Genomic DNA, 17,434 nt, shown 5'->3' with positions numbered 1-17,434 from the left:
TTCTGTGAGGACTGAGCCTTTCCCATGGGCTCAGACTACATGTTATGGAGACTAGGTAAAAATAAACATCTTATCTCTGTGGTCAAAATCATGGTACTTTGCATTCTGCACCCTGTAGGGATGGGGAACAGATAGAGAATGAGGAAGATGAGAAGTACTTCTTCAGTGACGACAGTTCAGAGCTGACCATCAGGAAGGTGGATAAGAACGACGAGGCTGAGTATGTGTGCATCGCTGAGAACAAGGCTGGAGAGCAGGATGCATCCATCCACCTCAAAGTCTTTGGTAAGGACAGTGGGGGTCAAGGTCTCTAAATTCCTCTTCCCCTACACACTCAATCCATCAGTGTGAGTCAGTCCACTCTGCCTCAGAATCTATCCCAAATGCTGCCAATTCTTGGCAGCTCTACCATCTATGCCCCAGTTCAAGCTACTGTCCTGCCCCCATATTCAATGACACAACCTCTCAGCTGGTCTTCCTGCCTCCCATAGGTTACCTTCAACCCCTCCTACTCACAGTAGCCAGAATGACCTTAAGTGCTACTCCTATGTTTAAAGTCCTCCCACGGCCCCTGCTAGATGACATAGTTGGTTGGAGTGTCATCCCATACACTAAAATATCACAGGTTCAATTCCTGGTCAGGGCACATGCCTAGGATGTGAGTTCAATCCCCAGTCGAGGTGCATACAGGAGGCAATTGATCAGTGTTTCTCTCACCCCCTTCCTTTCTCTAAAAATCGATAAATATATCCTCTGGTAAGAATTATGAATAAATAAATAAATCCTCCCATGACTTCCTATTGCAACCAGGATAAAATTTAGAACCCCTACCATGGCCCACACCACTAAACCAGAGCTAGCCCACCTTCTTTCCTGACCTCATCTTCCTTCCACTTTGTTCTACATTTAAAACTCTCCAACCCCTCAGGCCTCTTTTCTGTCCCTCAGACACACCAGGCTTGTCCCCTGCCTCAGGAACATTGCACTTAATGTTTCTCCCACTTGGAATATTACTCCCCCAGATCTGCTCCCAACTGGCTGCTTCTTTCAGATCTCAACTCTACCACCTTCTCCATGAATCCTCTCTGCACTGCCCTGCCTAATGCAGTACCCTCATCACCACCAACCCCCCTACCTCCACTAATCTCTTCCATTAATCTTACTGTATCATCTTCATTGCACTTTTCAATACCTGAACTGACCTCATTTACATCTTTGTTTTGGGGATTGTTTGTCTCTCACCTCCACTAAGAAAGAGTGTAGACTCCAAGATGGCAGCATGCTGGCTGTCACATACATTGCCTTATCTCTGGCCCTCTAAACACTGCCAGACTCATCATGGGTCCTTGGTAAAATATTAGTGACCAGTGCCTCTGTTTCCCTTTGCTTCCTTCCCTGGCCTACGTGAAACAGTGCCATAAAAGTCATGAAAAGGGCCCCCACATCTCTTCTCACTTTGTCTTTATAAATAAACTCAGTTAACTTTCATTCATTTAGAATTGAAATACATTTTTATCTGATTTTGGAAAAAGAATTTGTGATGGGGAAATGTTTAACTTAGTAGCTTTCACCTCTCTGCTGATCTTTTTAAAAACCATAGATAAACTGGTCCACTGTAGACAGTGCTACCAGAACAGGTGTCAGAGAGGGGGCTCTGGTGCATGAGGCTTCCAAACTGTTACCATATGAGCCTGGAGACCTGCTCAGGACCTGCTTGTCTAGCCTGATCAGGAGAACCAATCTGTGTTTGTAAACACAGACCTTTGAAAATCAAGTATTTATATGCAACTGGACTTGCTAATCACAGGTGACTTCGATTTATTCCATAATAACAATTGGGTTTATAGACACTGTATGAGCTTGCTTCATATTAACTCAGTATATAACTGAAGTATATACTTGAAGGTGAAAACTAAACTTCTTGGAAAATATTCTTGATAGTCTTTTCTCTAATTCTGACTGGTCTTCCTCAGTCACACTAATTGTAAATTTTTTATATTATAGGGAAAGACACATGGATTTATTCATTTATTTCTTCATTTAACAAATAAATATTTATTGATCACCATCATTGCTAGACAGAGGGACTACAGAGATAAGTAAGATATAGCCCTTTGACCCTGAGATGCCCAACAAAGAGATGAACACATAAGCATATAAATTATTGATATAATATTTAGATAGTGTCAGTTATTAACATTTGAGTGCATGGTATGGACTCAGCCACTACCAAGGTTACAAGGATGAATAACATGCACTCTGTTCTCATCAGTGGGTTCACAGGCTAATGTAGGTGGTCAACACTGAAGTTTTTATCCTTTGTAATGACTTCATGACAGCCATATGCATAGTGTTTTGTAGGAAAGGGCCTCTAGTCCTGCATGACAGAAGTTAGAGAAGCCCTTGCCAATGATGTGCTAGTAAACAAATAGGAGTTTCCCAGAAGAGGAAGGATGGGTGAGCATTTCAGGCCACACATGCACAGGCTTCTTGTGGATCGGGACCTGTGTCTGCTCCACTCACAGATGTACCCCTAGCACCTAGAGCAGTGCCTGCCATGTTATTGATAGTAGTATTTGAATAAATGAGGGAATGGCAACTAGTTTTGTGTCAATTAAGTATAATTCATATGGCAGGGAGATGATCCTAGAAAGGTATAATCATAACTTGTTTTTAGGAAATTTTTTCAGATATTAGCCTTATAAAATAATAATGCCAAGCAGAAGTGAGCACTTATAATATGCCAAGCACTATATGAAGTACTATTCATAAATTAGCTCTTTTAATCCTCGATACAACCCTATGAGGTAGATTTCATTATTATCCCCATTTTACAAATGAGTAAATTGAGCTCAGAGAGATTCAAACCCACCCTTAATCTAAGATTCAAGCCCAAGATTTTAAGTCCAGTCCCTCAGCTATCAGTAATAGCTGCTACTCCATGAAACCCAATTAACACGTATTATATCTAAATTACATATGGGCCCTGCCAGTGTAGATCAGTGGGTTTGGCATCATCCTGAAAACTGAAAGGTTTCTGGTTTGATTCCTAGACAGGGTATAAGCCTGGGTTGCAGGTTTGGTCTCCCATCAGAGTACATATGAGAGGCATATGAGAGGCAACTGATCAGTATTTCTCTCTCACATTGATGATTCTCTTCCTCTCTTTGTCCCTCCCTTTCCCTCTCTCCAAAATTAAAAATGAATACAAAATTTTAAATTACATATAGAATGATTGGTCATTGTGCAATTAGTGCGCTCTTCCTTTACCAGGTGGATAACTTGGTTTCTCTACAGAAGTACACTCAGCTCCAACCTGACTGTCAAGAATAGACCTTGGCTTCTCTCCTGTGTACAACAGACCTTGGCTTCTCTTCTGTGTACACCAGCCTCTCTGGTGGACACAGCTATACTAGGAAGGAACCATGTGGGGCCATGCTGGAATGAAGGGAGTGAGGGAAGTCAGGGAAGTAGGTGATGAGGCAGGGTAAGTGAGACATAGGAACCATGGCAAGGCAGGGTTTGTCTTCCCACCCACCTACTTCACTATGCATCTCATCTTGAACCTGTCTCTCCCCCTCCCCTACCTCTGGCTCTACTACTGCAGTTTCTTTCCCAAGACTGCAGCTGGGAGAATGTACACTAGGCAGCTCAGTAGAGCAAAGCCAAGTGAGGTGGCCAGACTCATGCAGGTAAGGAAACCATAGACTCTTAGAGACCATGTCTAATCTAACCCCTCCAGAATGAGAATCCTCCTCTGTAATGTTTGTAACTTGCTTCCATTTAGATTCTCCTTTCCCTCTCCATTCATGTTCCTGACCTCCTTTCTCTCCTCCTCCTTTGATCTCCCCACTTGGTTTAGGAGATTGGCATTATGGCGAGGGAACAAGGTGGGGAGGGGTCGGCCACTTAGGGCTTCATCTTTCTCCTACCCTTTTTCTCCCTCTCCTTCCCCTCTGGCATGCCATCTGCAACTACCACTTGGGGGAGAAATACAGCAGATTCCCCTGTGCCCTGTGGCAGCAGAGTCAGCAGCAATGGGATAGAGGAGCAAAGAAACCTATAGTTTAGATAATAAAGAAGCTCTCAGAACTCCTGTGGCTTTAAGAAGGGATGGCAATTAGTGTGTTAGGGGTGTATCTGAATTAGGGTCTGTCATAATTGCACCTGACATCATTTTTCCTAAGAAAGGGAAACATTTTAGCATACATTGCCCTAGTTATCAGCCAAATGTTCTTTTTACTAAGTAGTTGCATCCTCCTTCCTTTAAGTTTGGCAGTGAATTTCAATTGCTCCTCTCCCTATGGGCCTTTCTGAAGAAGTATTTTTGTCTCCACAGATTCTTATTATGCTCATATGAATGCTCTTAAGGTCTCACACTGCAGAGAGCTTAGGAAAGTTCACCAATGGGAAGAAGCCTGGCTTAGCTGATCCCTAAGGACCAAAGCAGCCCTTGTGAGTTACAGCAAAGGACAAACGGGGCTGAAGGAAGGTGTACCTGGTCATGTCCAACCTCTCAGTTCACAGAAGCAGGACTCCACAGCCCTTCTTGGAGTAGGCTTGCAGAAGCCTGGATTAAGGTGAAAGTAGATAAGGCTGGCCCTCAGTGGCAGGACAGAACTGTGGACATATTGGAAGAGGAGAGCAGGCATGCTCACAGGAGGGTCCGTGAGGAGAGGGGCAGTGGAGCAATCTAAGGCAATAGGCCTCATGTGGCAGGTGGAGAATAGAACAGGGATCCAGTGAAGGGCTCACAATAGAGGTTAATTAAGATGGTGCGTTACCATCCATAGATAAAACCTGGACACATTCCTCTAGATGTCGGCACACAGAGGAAGGTAACCCTGGGTCTGTCCCTGTTTGCCATTGCCCCAGTATAATTATTCAGAGCTCTTCTTTTCACTCTCAAGTGTGCTCCAGTTTGGACAATAACTTACATTGCTATTCTATTTCCAAGGCCATATTCTAAGCCTTCAGTTTGTTCTGATAATAGCCTTGTTTCTGGAGTACAGAGAAATTAACCAGTGAGAAGCTTACCTTCCTTCCTACAGCCCTTTGTAGACCATACGGAATTAGTCATTGTTAATAATGTTTTTAATAAGAATATAGTTTTCTTTTTCTAGGGACTTATACAGTGCACCCATTATAACAATCTGCAAAATGGAGCCTCCAAGACCAAATACTATGAATAGACATTAACTTGTCCTCTGTCTTCCGCCAACCCTTTGCTGCCGGGACAAAGTGCTATGGGTCAGGTTACAGCATCTGACTAGGTTTCAAGGGCCCAGAATCCCTATAAATCCCTGTAACCCTCACCCCAAAAACTGTTCAGTTTTAGTGGATTCAGTTATTTGGATGATTTTTTTTAACTTTTCAATCTGTGATTTTAGCAGGATAGAAATCCAGCTTTTCCTTTACCTGTCTAAAACCTCCTTTACAGCATTTAACCATTACTTCATCCAATATGAGTTGTAGGTTTTTTCAAAGTCCTATTTATCAAAGCCTTCCTAAAGGAAAACCTTGTTCATGAGGACTCCATCAATCCCAATTTGGCATCATTTGGCCACCTTGGACTGAGATGTGCCGTTGTGCTAGCTGGCAATAAAGAGTTTGCTAAGCTCGCTATTAGTGCAGATTAACTTTAGGAGAGTATTTTAACTATGTGGTAGTTTTATTTTTTCCTTTTTCCCCCCTAGATGCCCACTTGTCTACGTGGTAGCTTTATATAGAAGCAGATATTTTCTACAGAAAATGCACAGCTCTATCATTATTCTCTGTGTATTAAAGCAGAATGAAGGGCTTCAATTTGGAGGATGTATATAGGCAGTAGTTTATTAGTCTACTTGAGGTTACTCTGTGAATTTGAACATAAAGGAAATGCAATTCTTTCAGAAATTATCCATATTTATTTATTTATTTATTGCTTATCTGTCCTGACCTTTTTTCTCTGTTAGTGAAATAAGGTATTTGTACAGTGTCATTTTTTCCCTTCTATGGAAGGTTTAGCAATTTCAGAGTATAATTGTTTTAAATTGGGAAAATTCAATTTTCTCTAATGTTTTAGCATTTAACTAAGCTTTAAATGCTTGTGCTTTACTGCATTACCCAAAACATTTGGAAAATGAACTCATCTCAGCTCATCTCCTTCCCATCCCAGCCCCATCCACAATCCCAACTCACTCGCCACATTTCCTTACTGGAGTTAACACTAACACAACTTTTCCAGTCATTATGAATCTCAGTCATTTGGCTCCTTCTCATGCCTTCTTTGTTTCTTGCCCTCTGCCTACTTGCCACTGCCCATAAAACCTGTCTTGCATTTCTGTCAAAGCTGTCCTTTCTGTTCCCCCTGAGATGGCCTCGATCAGGACAATGTCATGGTACATCAGGGCACTGCCAGAACTTCCAAACTGGTTTTCCCACCTCAAGGTTTTCTCCTTGTTAAATCACCTTGAATTTTTTCTAGATTAACCTTCTTGTAAGACAAGTGATCACTTCATTCCCTCGGATCAAACACTGTCAGTGGGCCTCCACCTGCCACAGGATAAAATTCAAGCCCAAGCTTTAACTGAAATCAAGACTCTGTCTGCCAGGATCCAACCTTGTCTCCCTCTGCTTTGGTGCACATACATGGCTCTCTTCCCAACCCTCTCTTCACATAGTCCTGCTTTGTTGCTTTTATTCAAACAGTTTTCTACCTTTGCGATGCCTTTATCTCCACCTCAAAGTTTCACTGACTGAAAATCTCACAGCCTACCCCAAAAGCTGTGTGGAGGAGTGCTCTTCCTCTGCTCCGTGCCTCCTGCACCCATTGCTCTTACTTAGCGCTCTTACTATACAGGATATTGTTTTTACTACTGTCACCTGGGTATTGTCATGTGCCTGCTTCATGGTAAACTTTTTGGGGCTTCACCACCTAGAATACAGCCTTATACTTAGGAAGTAGATAACCTTTGTTGCATGGGTATATGTTACCATTTAAGCCTGGAAAGCTAAAAATATTAGGTAAACATTACAGGAATGTTTTTTGCCTTTTCAGCAAAACCCAAAATCACATATGTAGAAAACCAGACTGCCATGGAATTGGAGGAACAGGTTACTCTTACCTGTGAAGCCTCGGGGGACCCCATTCCCTCTATCACCTGGAGAACTTCCACCCGAAACATCAGCAGCGAAGAAAAGGTATAATGTCACCCAAGAGTTTCAGGGCCATGGAACACAGACTCGAAGCAGACTGAGTCCACCCCATGCCCAGTTCTCTTTGGTGAGCCAGAAGGTGGGACGAGGTCACTGGAGGCTGAAAGCAGGTTCCGTGGCCTCCTTCCTCCAGCCTGTCTGGATGCAGCCTGCTCAGCATCCCCTGGCAATGGAAGGGGTATTTGCAGGGGTGTGATGCTAGTGGGTATGGTCAAAGTAGACTCTAGTTCTGGGGAGGAAGAAGACAGTGAGTTTCAAACACAAGGTTATGAGGCTGTGAGGAACAAGGCAAAATGAAGGTCCTCGTGCTCCAAGTGATTTCATCCTCATCTCAGGGCACCCAAGGAAATGTCTCCTGGAAATCATAGGGTCAGAATAAGCCTATCAGTTCTTTTCCTTGTGCTTTGTATACTCATGCTATACATGCACTGTCTGCACAAAAGCTTGGTTGCCTTTGTGTCTGCCTGTATTCTCAATCACACTTGTATATCATTTTGATCTAAAGGCAAAGATAATTAGCAGTTTCCACATGACAATGATTGTACTGGGCTCTACAGTATATTCACTGAGAAAGTAAGAACAAGGTAGTGACCTTCCTGACAAACTTAAGTGACTGGGAAGATTTAACTTTAAAAGATGTAGACTTACAGACCACTGGAAAGCTTCCTTTTTAATGGACAATATATAATATTTGAGGTGACCATCATGCAACCTTTGCTGTTGAGTGAGCCAAAAGCAGAAGGAGGAATAAGCTTGGTTTCAAAGCAACTTAAACCATCTTATGGCACTTCTGCAATCTCATCTCATATGTCCTGTAGTAATGGGCTTCATTTCAGTTGGCCAAAGCTTTGTCACCTATTCAGAAGTAATGGCTTAAGATTAAAAGGACATTTATAATGGATTGCTTATTGACCAGAATGTCAGAAATGATCGATCTTTACTCTGCTGCCTACCTAAAGGAGATCCCTAGAGAGGGTGAACTCGAATTAAGCCAAAAAGGGATAGTGTGAGAACCTGGAGCCAGATTTGGGATCTGCATTTGAGGAACTGATTTCTGTCCCACTAATAAAAAGAAAAACCAAATCAAAAAGAACAGAAATTTCTGTTCCAAAAGAAATTATTTTTTTGCAAATTTTACCTCCAGAGTTGAATTCAACTCAACAAAAACTCAACTGAGGAACTGCTAAGTATTTTTGAAACTCACATATGCTGCTTGATATTATACTGGATTAAGAAATATGGTATTTACTTGGGTACTTTCTTTATCAGCATTGGAATTAAACCCTCAGCTCAGATTTCAGGTCTATTGTGTGTGCTACATGGATTGAATGTACAGTACATTTCAGGGCTTAAACCACAGGGCCACTGCTTGACAGATTTTTCTATATCAGACTTGAAAGCACATTTGTCCAGAATGACCCAGTGTATATCTTTGACCTCAGTAAAGGACAGAAATAATATCTATCCCAGATGAATAATGTTTTTAAATTCTGTATTCTTTCTAGGAATAGCTTAACAGCTAAGTTAGACCAGAAGGGTTATTAAAATTTGTGCCTATCTCAGGTCCTTTAATAGGTTGGCACTTGTGGCTTGTATCTGTGAATTCCTTTTTATAGAATGAGAACAAATAACCAGGCACTAATACACACTCATACTTATTAAATGAGACTAAAGGTGTTCAGCAGAGACTGTTTCGAGCCAAGTAGACTTTGTATAATTCATTTGACAGTATAGATGATTTGTCTCAATCTGAGATAATTATTTAAGCCCAACCACATAGGTTTTATCGTGGTTTCTTCTATAAAAGACTGCCTTCAGACTTACTTGAAGTGGCATTACTGGAACATGAGTGAGTGAATCGGTGTTAGAACAAGTCCTCTAAGTCAGCCAGTGTCATGATGCCAGATTAACATGTCTGCCTAAATGAAAGCTGTATAGAAAAGTTGCCATTTCTATTAATTTTATATTGCCATCAGAGAGGCATGATGTCCATCTTATACATGGATGGATAGCTAATAATTAAGAAAACAAAGATGACCTTTTTGTGGGATGTCAGACTCCAAATAATAAATTTCACTTTTGCTTTGGTAGCTCTTCCTCATGTGCAACTCCATCTGAAGTTGCATGATATGAAATTAGGTATCAAATGAATGGATACCTAGAGTCAGTGAATTGTAGGAGTAGAAGAAAACAGTTTTTCCTTTTCAAAGCAGGATGATATACTAAACAGGTAAGAATAGAGAGTTGTATCCAACTGCCAAGGTAAAGAAGGCTCCTGAGAATTAGATCACATAAAATGCCAGAATCATAGGAGGCTGGAAGGAAGCCACCCCTTGAGGTTGCTTAGTCTTACCTAGCCCCTGCCTGCAAGTGACAGTGTCTGTCCTCTGTAAGGCAGTTGGCCAAGGCTGATGATCGGGAAGGTCCGCTTCCTTGCCCCTTCTGCCTCTCAGCATTTCTGCCTCTGCCAGTCAGCCTTTGTATGAGAGCCCGCAAAGTAGCTATTCAATTTTTTTCAGTCAGTCTTTTCTTATGTACCTTACCAGTTTTCCTGTAATAGATGGCTTTGGTTCACCTGTGCTGCATTAAAATGTTGTGGTGTCCAGGGCCACTGATGTAGACTTCCCTGGGGCTATTGCTCCCCTGATCTGCATGCCATCCTGCAATTAGAGTTGCATTGGCCCTTCCGCACTTTCCTCATCCTGCTGCCTCACATTGAGCTTGTGGTCAACTAAAAGGTTCAGATCTTTTTACATGAACTGCATGTAATACACGTATCTCCTATCCCATTCTTATGCAATTGATTGCTTGTCCAGTCATGCAAAATTTTATATTTATTTCTGTTAAAAATTATATTTGGTTGGTTGCAATCCAGTGTCTCTCAATGTGGTCATTACAAAAATTTGGGAAGACTATTCCTTTACTGGAACTGTCCCTTGTGCATTGCAAGATATTTAGCACCCTAAGCCCTTCCCTCTAAATACCAGTAGCCACCTCTAATCATTGTGATTACCAAAATTCCACATGTAAAAACACTGTCTGGCTTGAGAACAATCATTTGAGTCCATTCTCTGTCCAGTTAAGAATGCCTTTTATTAGAACTGTTCTTTAGAGGTCTTTCGGTCTAGGGAATTTCAATCCACATGCCCTCTATTTTATTTATATATATTGAAACTAATAAGGCCTAGCAGCCCATGGCGACCCCACCCTGAGCACAAGGCCCGATGGCAGACAATGGAGTGGTCTTCCCCATGCACCTGGGAAGTATTGTATTAGTTATTGCTCCAACCTTATGTGAACACTTATTTGAAACATCTTTGTCCAGGTCACTGGTAAAAGTGTTGACTGGGACAGGGTCAAGTACAGAACCCTTAGCATGCCACCAGGGCTTCCTCTGGCTCAGTGGCTAAGAAGGTAGAACACCAAATGCCCCAGTGCATTCTCATGATTTTAATGACTTGTGTAAAAAGCTCAATGGTTTCTTTAATAAAGTTATTTCCAATATAAGCTATTTAGAGCAGCCTGGTCCTTAGCTTCACTGAGAGGGGAAAAGGCTTTCAACCATAGACACATAGTGAATTTCTAATGGAATACTTATGTTTTTCTTCATTAAAAAAATAAGGAAAAAAAGCAAAACCCAGAACAGTGAGCCTGTATGTCATACCCTGTCTTTGGTCATGTCTCTAGCCTTAGTCCAATCACTTGCTTGAAATGGATCATCATCAATCTGCTGAGCTTCAGCTAGTTGAGTTGGTTTCACTCCACAGCTGCTGACAACCATTAGGGTAGATCCTTTGTCTGAAAGGTAGTTCATTTCTTAGTGGTCAGTATTATGTTGATGAAAAACAAAACATATTTGAATGTTGCAGTGGGTTGGTGTGATTGATGGGTATGGAGGTCACCGTGACAGTGCAGGTACAAAGAAAGTTTGTGCATCCGCACCATTTCATTACTCTTCCTGCCCACACTGACTTTAACTGCTGCCAGGCACTTGAGTGAGTGGCACTAAATTCCCGATACTATTTCCATATTGAATGGAACTTCCCAATGATAATTTGCATCATCTGTCTCTGGCAGAACAAATTTACTGTGTGCTTGTTTAAACATGCCTTTGAAATGACTGGTAAAGGAAAGCATATGAAGCCTCAATGTTTAAGGAAAAGGACAGGGGCGAAGAGTTGAGATCAAAAGAGACACAGAAAAAGTGAAAAGCATTTTGCAAACCTCGAATTTTGAGCAGACCAAGTAGCCCACAAATAAAAGACCTTTTGAAATTCTGAATTCTCTGGAAACTGAAGCTTTTTATCACCAGGAAGAATTCCTCATTCAATATAAACCAGGTGCTCACTTTTAAAGATGGAAAAGGTGCCTGTGTGGAGCAATCAGAGGCTCACTTACCCAGGCTGTGGGCAGATGTCTAACAGGGAATACTTTAGAATAAGTGAAGGGATGTTTCACTTTAATTTTTATACATGTTTCTCCAGACTTGTAAGATAATAAACACCTGGAGCTAACACTTTTTGGAATTGTACTAATCATATTCTAATTAAGTTTTTTGTCAGTATTTGCATATCAGGTTGTCTTAAAGTAGGCCACATACCTTCACCAAATTGTTAGGGGCAAGGCGTATCCAATCCTCCCATCACACACAGGTGGAAGGTCAAGCAACTAGAAATATTGTGTGACTAGCAACTACTTATTCTAAAAGCCAGAAGACCATAAGGATTTGGGAGAAGAAACAAGTAGGCTCAGACCTGAAAAACAAACAACTCCATATGATATAGGCCCTAAAAAAACATCTTGATTCGTGCAGCCCTGGCATGTGACAGACAAACTTCTAAATGATGTGGGATTGGCAACCACATTCGACTTGTTGGCCCACTGTTACTATGCCTGTTCCTCTGTTCCCACTTTCTTCTTCATTCCAACATCGTGTGACATAATCCCACATTTCCACCCTCATGTTTCTCACAAGAGCTCCTTGCACTCGGTGGAGTCTTACTGAATGTTTGCTAACTCATTTCCATTTTCTGGATTGCATTGCTGTGTCTCTGTTATCTTTTCTATTCTTTTTCCATCTCAACACAGGGACAATCAGGCAGTCATGCCATTTAATAGAAAGAACAATGCAGGGTATGATATTTCTGACTTCTGACATGAACACACAAAAACTTTACGCAGAGTAGATTTCCAAGTGCCAGATAAAAAGAGAAAAATCTAGCTGTGGGGAGGAAAAGACCCATCCTCTCTGTCCCTGAGCTGGCTCGCTTTGTGGAAAACGCCATGCGTGATGATGGTGGTGCGTGCTCGGGCCTGCGCACCACCTGGGCCCTGCTCTGCCTCGCAGGACTGCCCGGGGCCTCACCACAGCATTCAGAGCCTGGTTTTCTCAACGCTTCCTGACCCAGAGTCTTAAGGACTTCATTCCCCACATTCCTAATGAACCTCTATGCTCTTTTTCTTGTTGTTGTTCCTTTTTTATAACAATAGAAATTTGATTTTTGATAGTATGCATGCAGAGCTATGAAATGCATGAGCACAAAATGGCGTTAGTTTATTTATGATAAGCTGTCAGATAAAATCCAAAGGAGGAAACCTACTCTATAAGTATCTCTAGATTATGTGGTTAGAACAAGTAGTGTCACCAAATACTATGAAGAATATCCAAGACATTTTGGAATAGAAGCAGTATATAATGCATCTGCTGGTGTCCATGTGTCTGTCTGTCTACCAAAGATGAGGCAAGGCTTTACCTTTGAATTATACATCTTCGTGTGCATAAGGTGGGGTGGGGGGGAGCCGAACATAAGTTAGTTACTAAATTGTATTGGGTAACAAACACACCACTGAAAGTGAGCCTTGGAAAAATTCTGAGTTAGAAAGAAGCTGCATGTGCACGGAATGCCGTGTGATACATCAATTCTCTGAAGCAACATGTTGTAAAATTTTACCGCTTTCTTGTTGTGTTTTATATCTTGTTCTCTCCAGGCTTCGTGGACTCGACCAGAGAAGCAAGAGGTATAGCTTACCTGACCACTAGCCAGTCTTTAGTTTTGCATTACTCCCATTAAGTATTGCAGTTTAACTCATCATTATAGTTAATAACCAGACATGCTAAACTAATTAGTAATTTAGTTAGATTAAAGAATAAGTCGATAGTGATAGATGTTACTTAGCAATAGTGTCACTTTAGGATGAGCAAGCAAGCTGTGTTGGGAGTGGACGAACAAATCCTTGTTATTTTCTAAAACTGGATCTTATTCTCTTGACGGTGCTGGTGAAATCACATCCAGGTCATTATAGAAATAAATCTCCCCAATTCGAAGGCCGATGTTTTGAAATGGTGATAGTTTTTGACTTTCACCTGCTTGACGCAGCTTTGGATCGTGAAGTCACAGGGTTAGTGATCAGAAATCCCACTCAGTCCTTTCTTTTCCAGCTCAACTCATCTTGTTGCTCACTTATTTTATAATGATTGGTCTTGGTAAAGTACCGCATCCCACTTTATCTCGGAGCAATGCGAATGATCTCTGGTTGGTTTTCCCAGGTTGTTAAATGTTATCTATGCTACTTTCATAGAGCATTAAATTTATGAGATTGGAATGATTTGGCACAAATAGTTTCATGTTTCTAAAAGGTCAGTAGCCTTTAGCCTTTGAAATTTCTCTGACTTGTTCCTTCATTTTGGGTTATATGGGACTTAGTTTGAAAATTGAAGCTAAATATTAATCTTTAGATTTTCATTGTTACACTTCCAAGCCAGTATTTTTCACCTGATTTGTATGATTAAGTAACAGATGGTGAAACAAAAACCAGTGTACTTTAGACAAGGTTCAATGATCTAACTGATAAATATTTTTTAAAAAGGTAGCTTTTGTCTCTTCTCCAGATGGAACTTTGACATTGTAATGCTATAAATGTAGACTCCAGCAAGCAATCCTGTAGGTTGTATTATAATTAGGTAAATCTATCCTCTTAGTCTTTTTAAAAATGGTAATTATTCAAAACACATAACTCATGTGTTCAGGTCATGGCTATAAATATTTAATGCTGTTTAATATTTAAAAGTTGACTGCCTGTCCCCAGGCACTGATACTAATTTTTGCACATGAACACACTGCCATCATCAAATCTAGTTCATTACAAGCTGTCTTTGCATTAGACCATCCTCCACGTCGTAGGAACTGTAGTTTTAGGCACATCCTCACTGAGATGCTTCCCTCCTATTGCACAGGAATCGCTTAGTGCTGACACAGGCTGGGTGTTTTATTGCTTCAAAGTCATAGACCCACTGGGATTGGGGAAGGGAGAGAAGGGTTAGTTAGTCGGATAATTCCTGAGCAGCTGCAGAGCTCCTTCTGCCTGGCCTTGTACATATTCCCCCTGTCATTCTGCTTTAGACCTGGCTGAAGGAGGAGCTGAGATTTATCAGGGAGCATTAAGATGACATTAAGAGAATTATTATCATAAGTGGAAATAATGGTCTTACTCCCATTAAGCAGACAGCACACTCTGGTTTTTCCAGAAGTGTCCTTATCTTTACATCTCACTCCAGACATAATTGACTTTCAATTATGTGGGGCCACCCATGGGGCCCAGAGGCTTCATTCCCTCCTGTTTTTCTCATTCAGAGGGAAGACCTTTAGTTCAGATGAGCTCAAAAGGCAACTTGGGTTATGGCCATGTCATTCGTTAGTTCTGAAAAGCTTTAGCCCTTTTCCCTGGAAGAAGAAAGACAAAAGTGTTTTGATGAGAAGAATAATTATAATTGCCCTTCATACCTTGCAAAACAGGGTCTTCTTGCCATTATGATTTTTTCTTTCTTGCCCAGAGTTCATCTGCTTTCTCCTCCAGAGCCTGAATTATCAACATGACTTTTGATCTGGACTGCTTTCAAGTGGCACTCCCTGACTTTGTCCCAGTGCCAGAGTAAAAATTTCAGAGGGAGGTAGTCCAGGTGCCCTGGAGTACATCTGTGCCCCTAAGAGGGAGAACTGGGCATCTGGCAAATAATCCCATCATCAATCCTGTCATGAGCCACTGCAAAATAAAGCATTCTTTATAATGGGCTGCCTGCTGGTCTGTTGACTCACTAAATGAGAAAAATTTCCAGAAAGAGAAATTTAGGAAAGAGACCAGATAGAAGGGGAGAAAAAGGTATAGCTGTCGGTACAACCATTTCCTGAAATAGCTGTGAAATGTGATGGGGCTTAAATGGCTGAAATGGATTAGATCTGTCAGTGAGGGTGCAGTGACTTGTTTGATAGATCCGCTGAGACTGCTGCCAAGGCCAGTGGTGCCTTGCTTTTGAGTTTCCCAAACTAGCTGCTACAAGACATTGCAGCTCTGGGTTTTGGGCTTTCAAACCAGCATATCGAAATAATCTAAAGTCGGGTGTTCCTTCATTCTTTAAAGGCCCAAGCTCATTGGATAACAGATGTCATACACAGGCGGACTGCTCACCTACCTGCCCCTTTCCACAGAATATTATATGCTGGAGATAAGAGTGTGCCCCAGCCTGTGAAGAATACAACTCCTTTAGATTACCAACTCTCTGGAGGATCTGAACTTGGACCACATGCCCAGCCTTTTCCTGGACCAGCAGCCATTTTACCTAGAGTGTCAAGGGGGGGAACCCTTGGCCCTTGGAAATATTCTAGTGCCCATTGCCCAGGAATCATATGCTTACATCCTTTTTGACCAATCACTGTAATTCCAGAGACTCAGAAAGATAATTATAATATTGAGGACTAGAAAACGGTGGTGACTGTGGTGCCAAGGATCCCAGACCTACCTGGGACTCTCTGTAGCACCATCCCTGGGGAGAGGACCCAGTTACCCTTACTTCCAGCTCAGCAGCCCCTGACCTCAGTCTCACTTGTTGGGATTTTTAAAAAATAAAATCATGTTACTTTTAAGCATCCAGGAAAGTGAGGCATCTGAATAAATACAGGTTTCTTATCTAATTTCTTACATTTCGGCACATTTGGATTTCTCAGGTGTGTGCATGCACCATGGGACTGGCAGACAGGCAGACTGCTGCAAGGGAAGGAGGGAAGTACACATTTCCCAAATCTCACAAGGCAGGGCTGCTTCTGCTAGAATACCTGCTGGTTGGGGTTTTGCTTCCATTTAGGCATGCCAGACAAAATCGTCTTGAGACCTTAATTGTCCTTGATCCAAATCATCTTGGCGCACAGCTAGGCAGCTTGACATAAACTGAGTCCCAGTTTCTGCTTTGGATACACCCCAGTTCCCATGGTGCTCTCTGCAACCTCTCCCACTATTTGGTACCTCAAGTGAAACTTAGATATTAGCAGAGAGGGGAGAGAGGGTGTGAGGCTGGTCACGCACAAGCGGTGGCCTGGTTGCCTACCCCTGGCCTGCCTTGGGCTTTGACATGCTTTGTTCCCTCTTGGCAGACTCTGGACGGGCACATGGTGGTGCGCAGCCATGCCCGTGTGTCGTCCCTGACCCTGAAGAGCATCCAGTACACGGACGCTGGAGAATACATCTGCACTGCCAGCAACACTATCGGCCAGGACTCCCAGTCCATGTACCTCGAAGTACAGTGTGAGAAATAACTGTGGGAAGACCCGGGTGGGCAGGGGCCACGGAGGGTCTGTGTGAAAGGGGAAAATAGCAGCTGGGACCCAACCTGCACCTAGTGAGCTCAGCAGTTGGCCCTAGGCCATTTCAGAGCTGTGTCCCCAGATCACCTCCTCACACCATCCCCAGGCTTCTTATAAGCCTGCATGCCCTCTGCGTTGCCGTGCAGCTCACAGGATTGCCAGGACAGCCCCAACCTCTACTGCAGCCTGGCAAGAGCTCTACTTCGGGGCACGCCCACCTTCCTGTGCCAGGAGACAGGATATGTAGGGCTCCACGATAGTGGCATTCTCCCAACGGTCATTGCCATTCATTGCAGATGCCCCCAAGCTGCAGGGCCCTGTGGCTGTGTACACTTGGGAGGGGAACCAGGTCAACATCACCTGCGAGGTATTTGCCTACCCCAGTGCCACAATCTCATGGTTCCGAGATGGTCAGCTGCTGCCCAGCTCCAACTACAGCAATATCAAGATCTACAACACACCCTCTGCGAGCTACCTGGAGGTGAGTGGGGTAGCACAAGGGACAGGGTGGAAAAGGCACCGTTTGACCATAGATGAGCTCCTATATGCAACTAAAATCCCTCTTGCTTTTCTGGCATGTCCTGAGCTGGGAACCACTAGCCAGA

At 42.5% G+C, this 17,434-nt stretch overlaps 1 protein-coding gene across 13 annotated transcripts in view; it reads left to right on the top strand.

Annotated features, from left to right (window-relative positions):
* NCAM1 (neural cell adhesion molecule 1) overlaps positions 1-17,434 on the top strand; it is a 345,984-nt gene that overhangs the window by 286,661 nt on the left and 41,889 nt on the right. For 7 of the 13 annotated variants that reach the window (XM_053670452.1, XM_037163178.2, XM_037163198.2 and 4 more), the window contains exons 7-11: positions 119-285; positions 7,040-7,182; positions 13,186-13,215; positions 16,620-16,770; positions 17,126-17,310. In XM_053670452.1, the coding sequence (XP_053526427.1) occupies positions 119-285; positions 7,040-7,182; positions 13,186-13,215; positions 16,620-16,770; positions 17,126-17,310 (676 nt within the window). The remainder of the gene's footprint in view (positions 1-118; positions 286-7,039; positions 7,183-13,185; positions 13,216-16,619; positions 16,771-17,125; positions 17,311-17,434) is intronic. The other 6 variants (XM_037163188.2, XM_053670453.1, XM_037163206.2 and 3 more) reach the window with 1 other exon arrangement.

This window comes from Artibeus jamaicensis, unplaced genomic scaffold, assembly GCF_021234435.1.
Source record: "Artibeus jamaicensis isolate MK-2021 breed Jamaican fruit bat unplaced genomic scaffold, CSHL_Jam_final contig_585, whole genome shotgun sequence".
NCBI classification, from domain to species: domain Eukaryota; kingdom Metazoa; phylum Chordata; class Mammalia; order Chiroptera; family Phyllostomidae; genus Artibeus; species Artibeus jamaicensis.
Note: the sequence above shows the minus strand (reverse complement) of the source record. Positions and strands in the feature narration are given on the sequence as shown.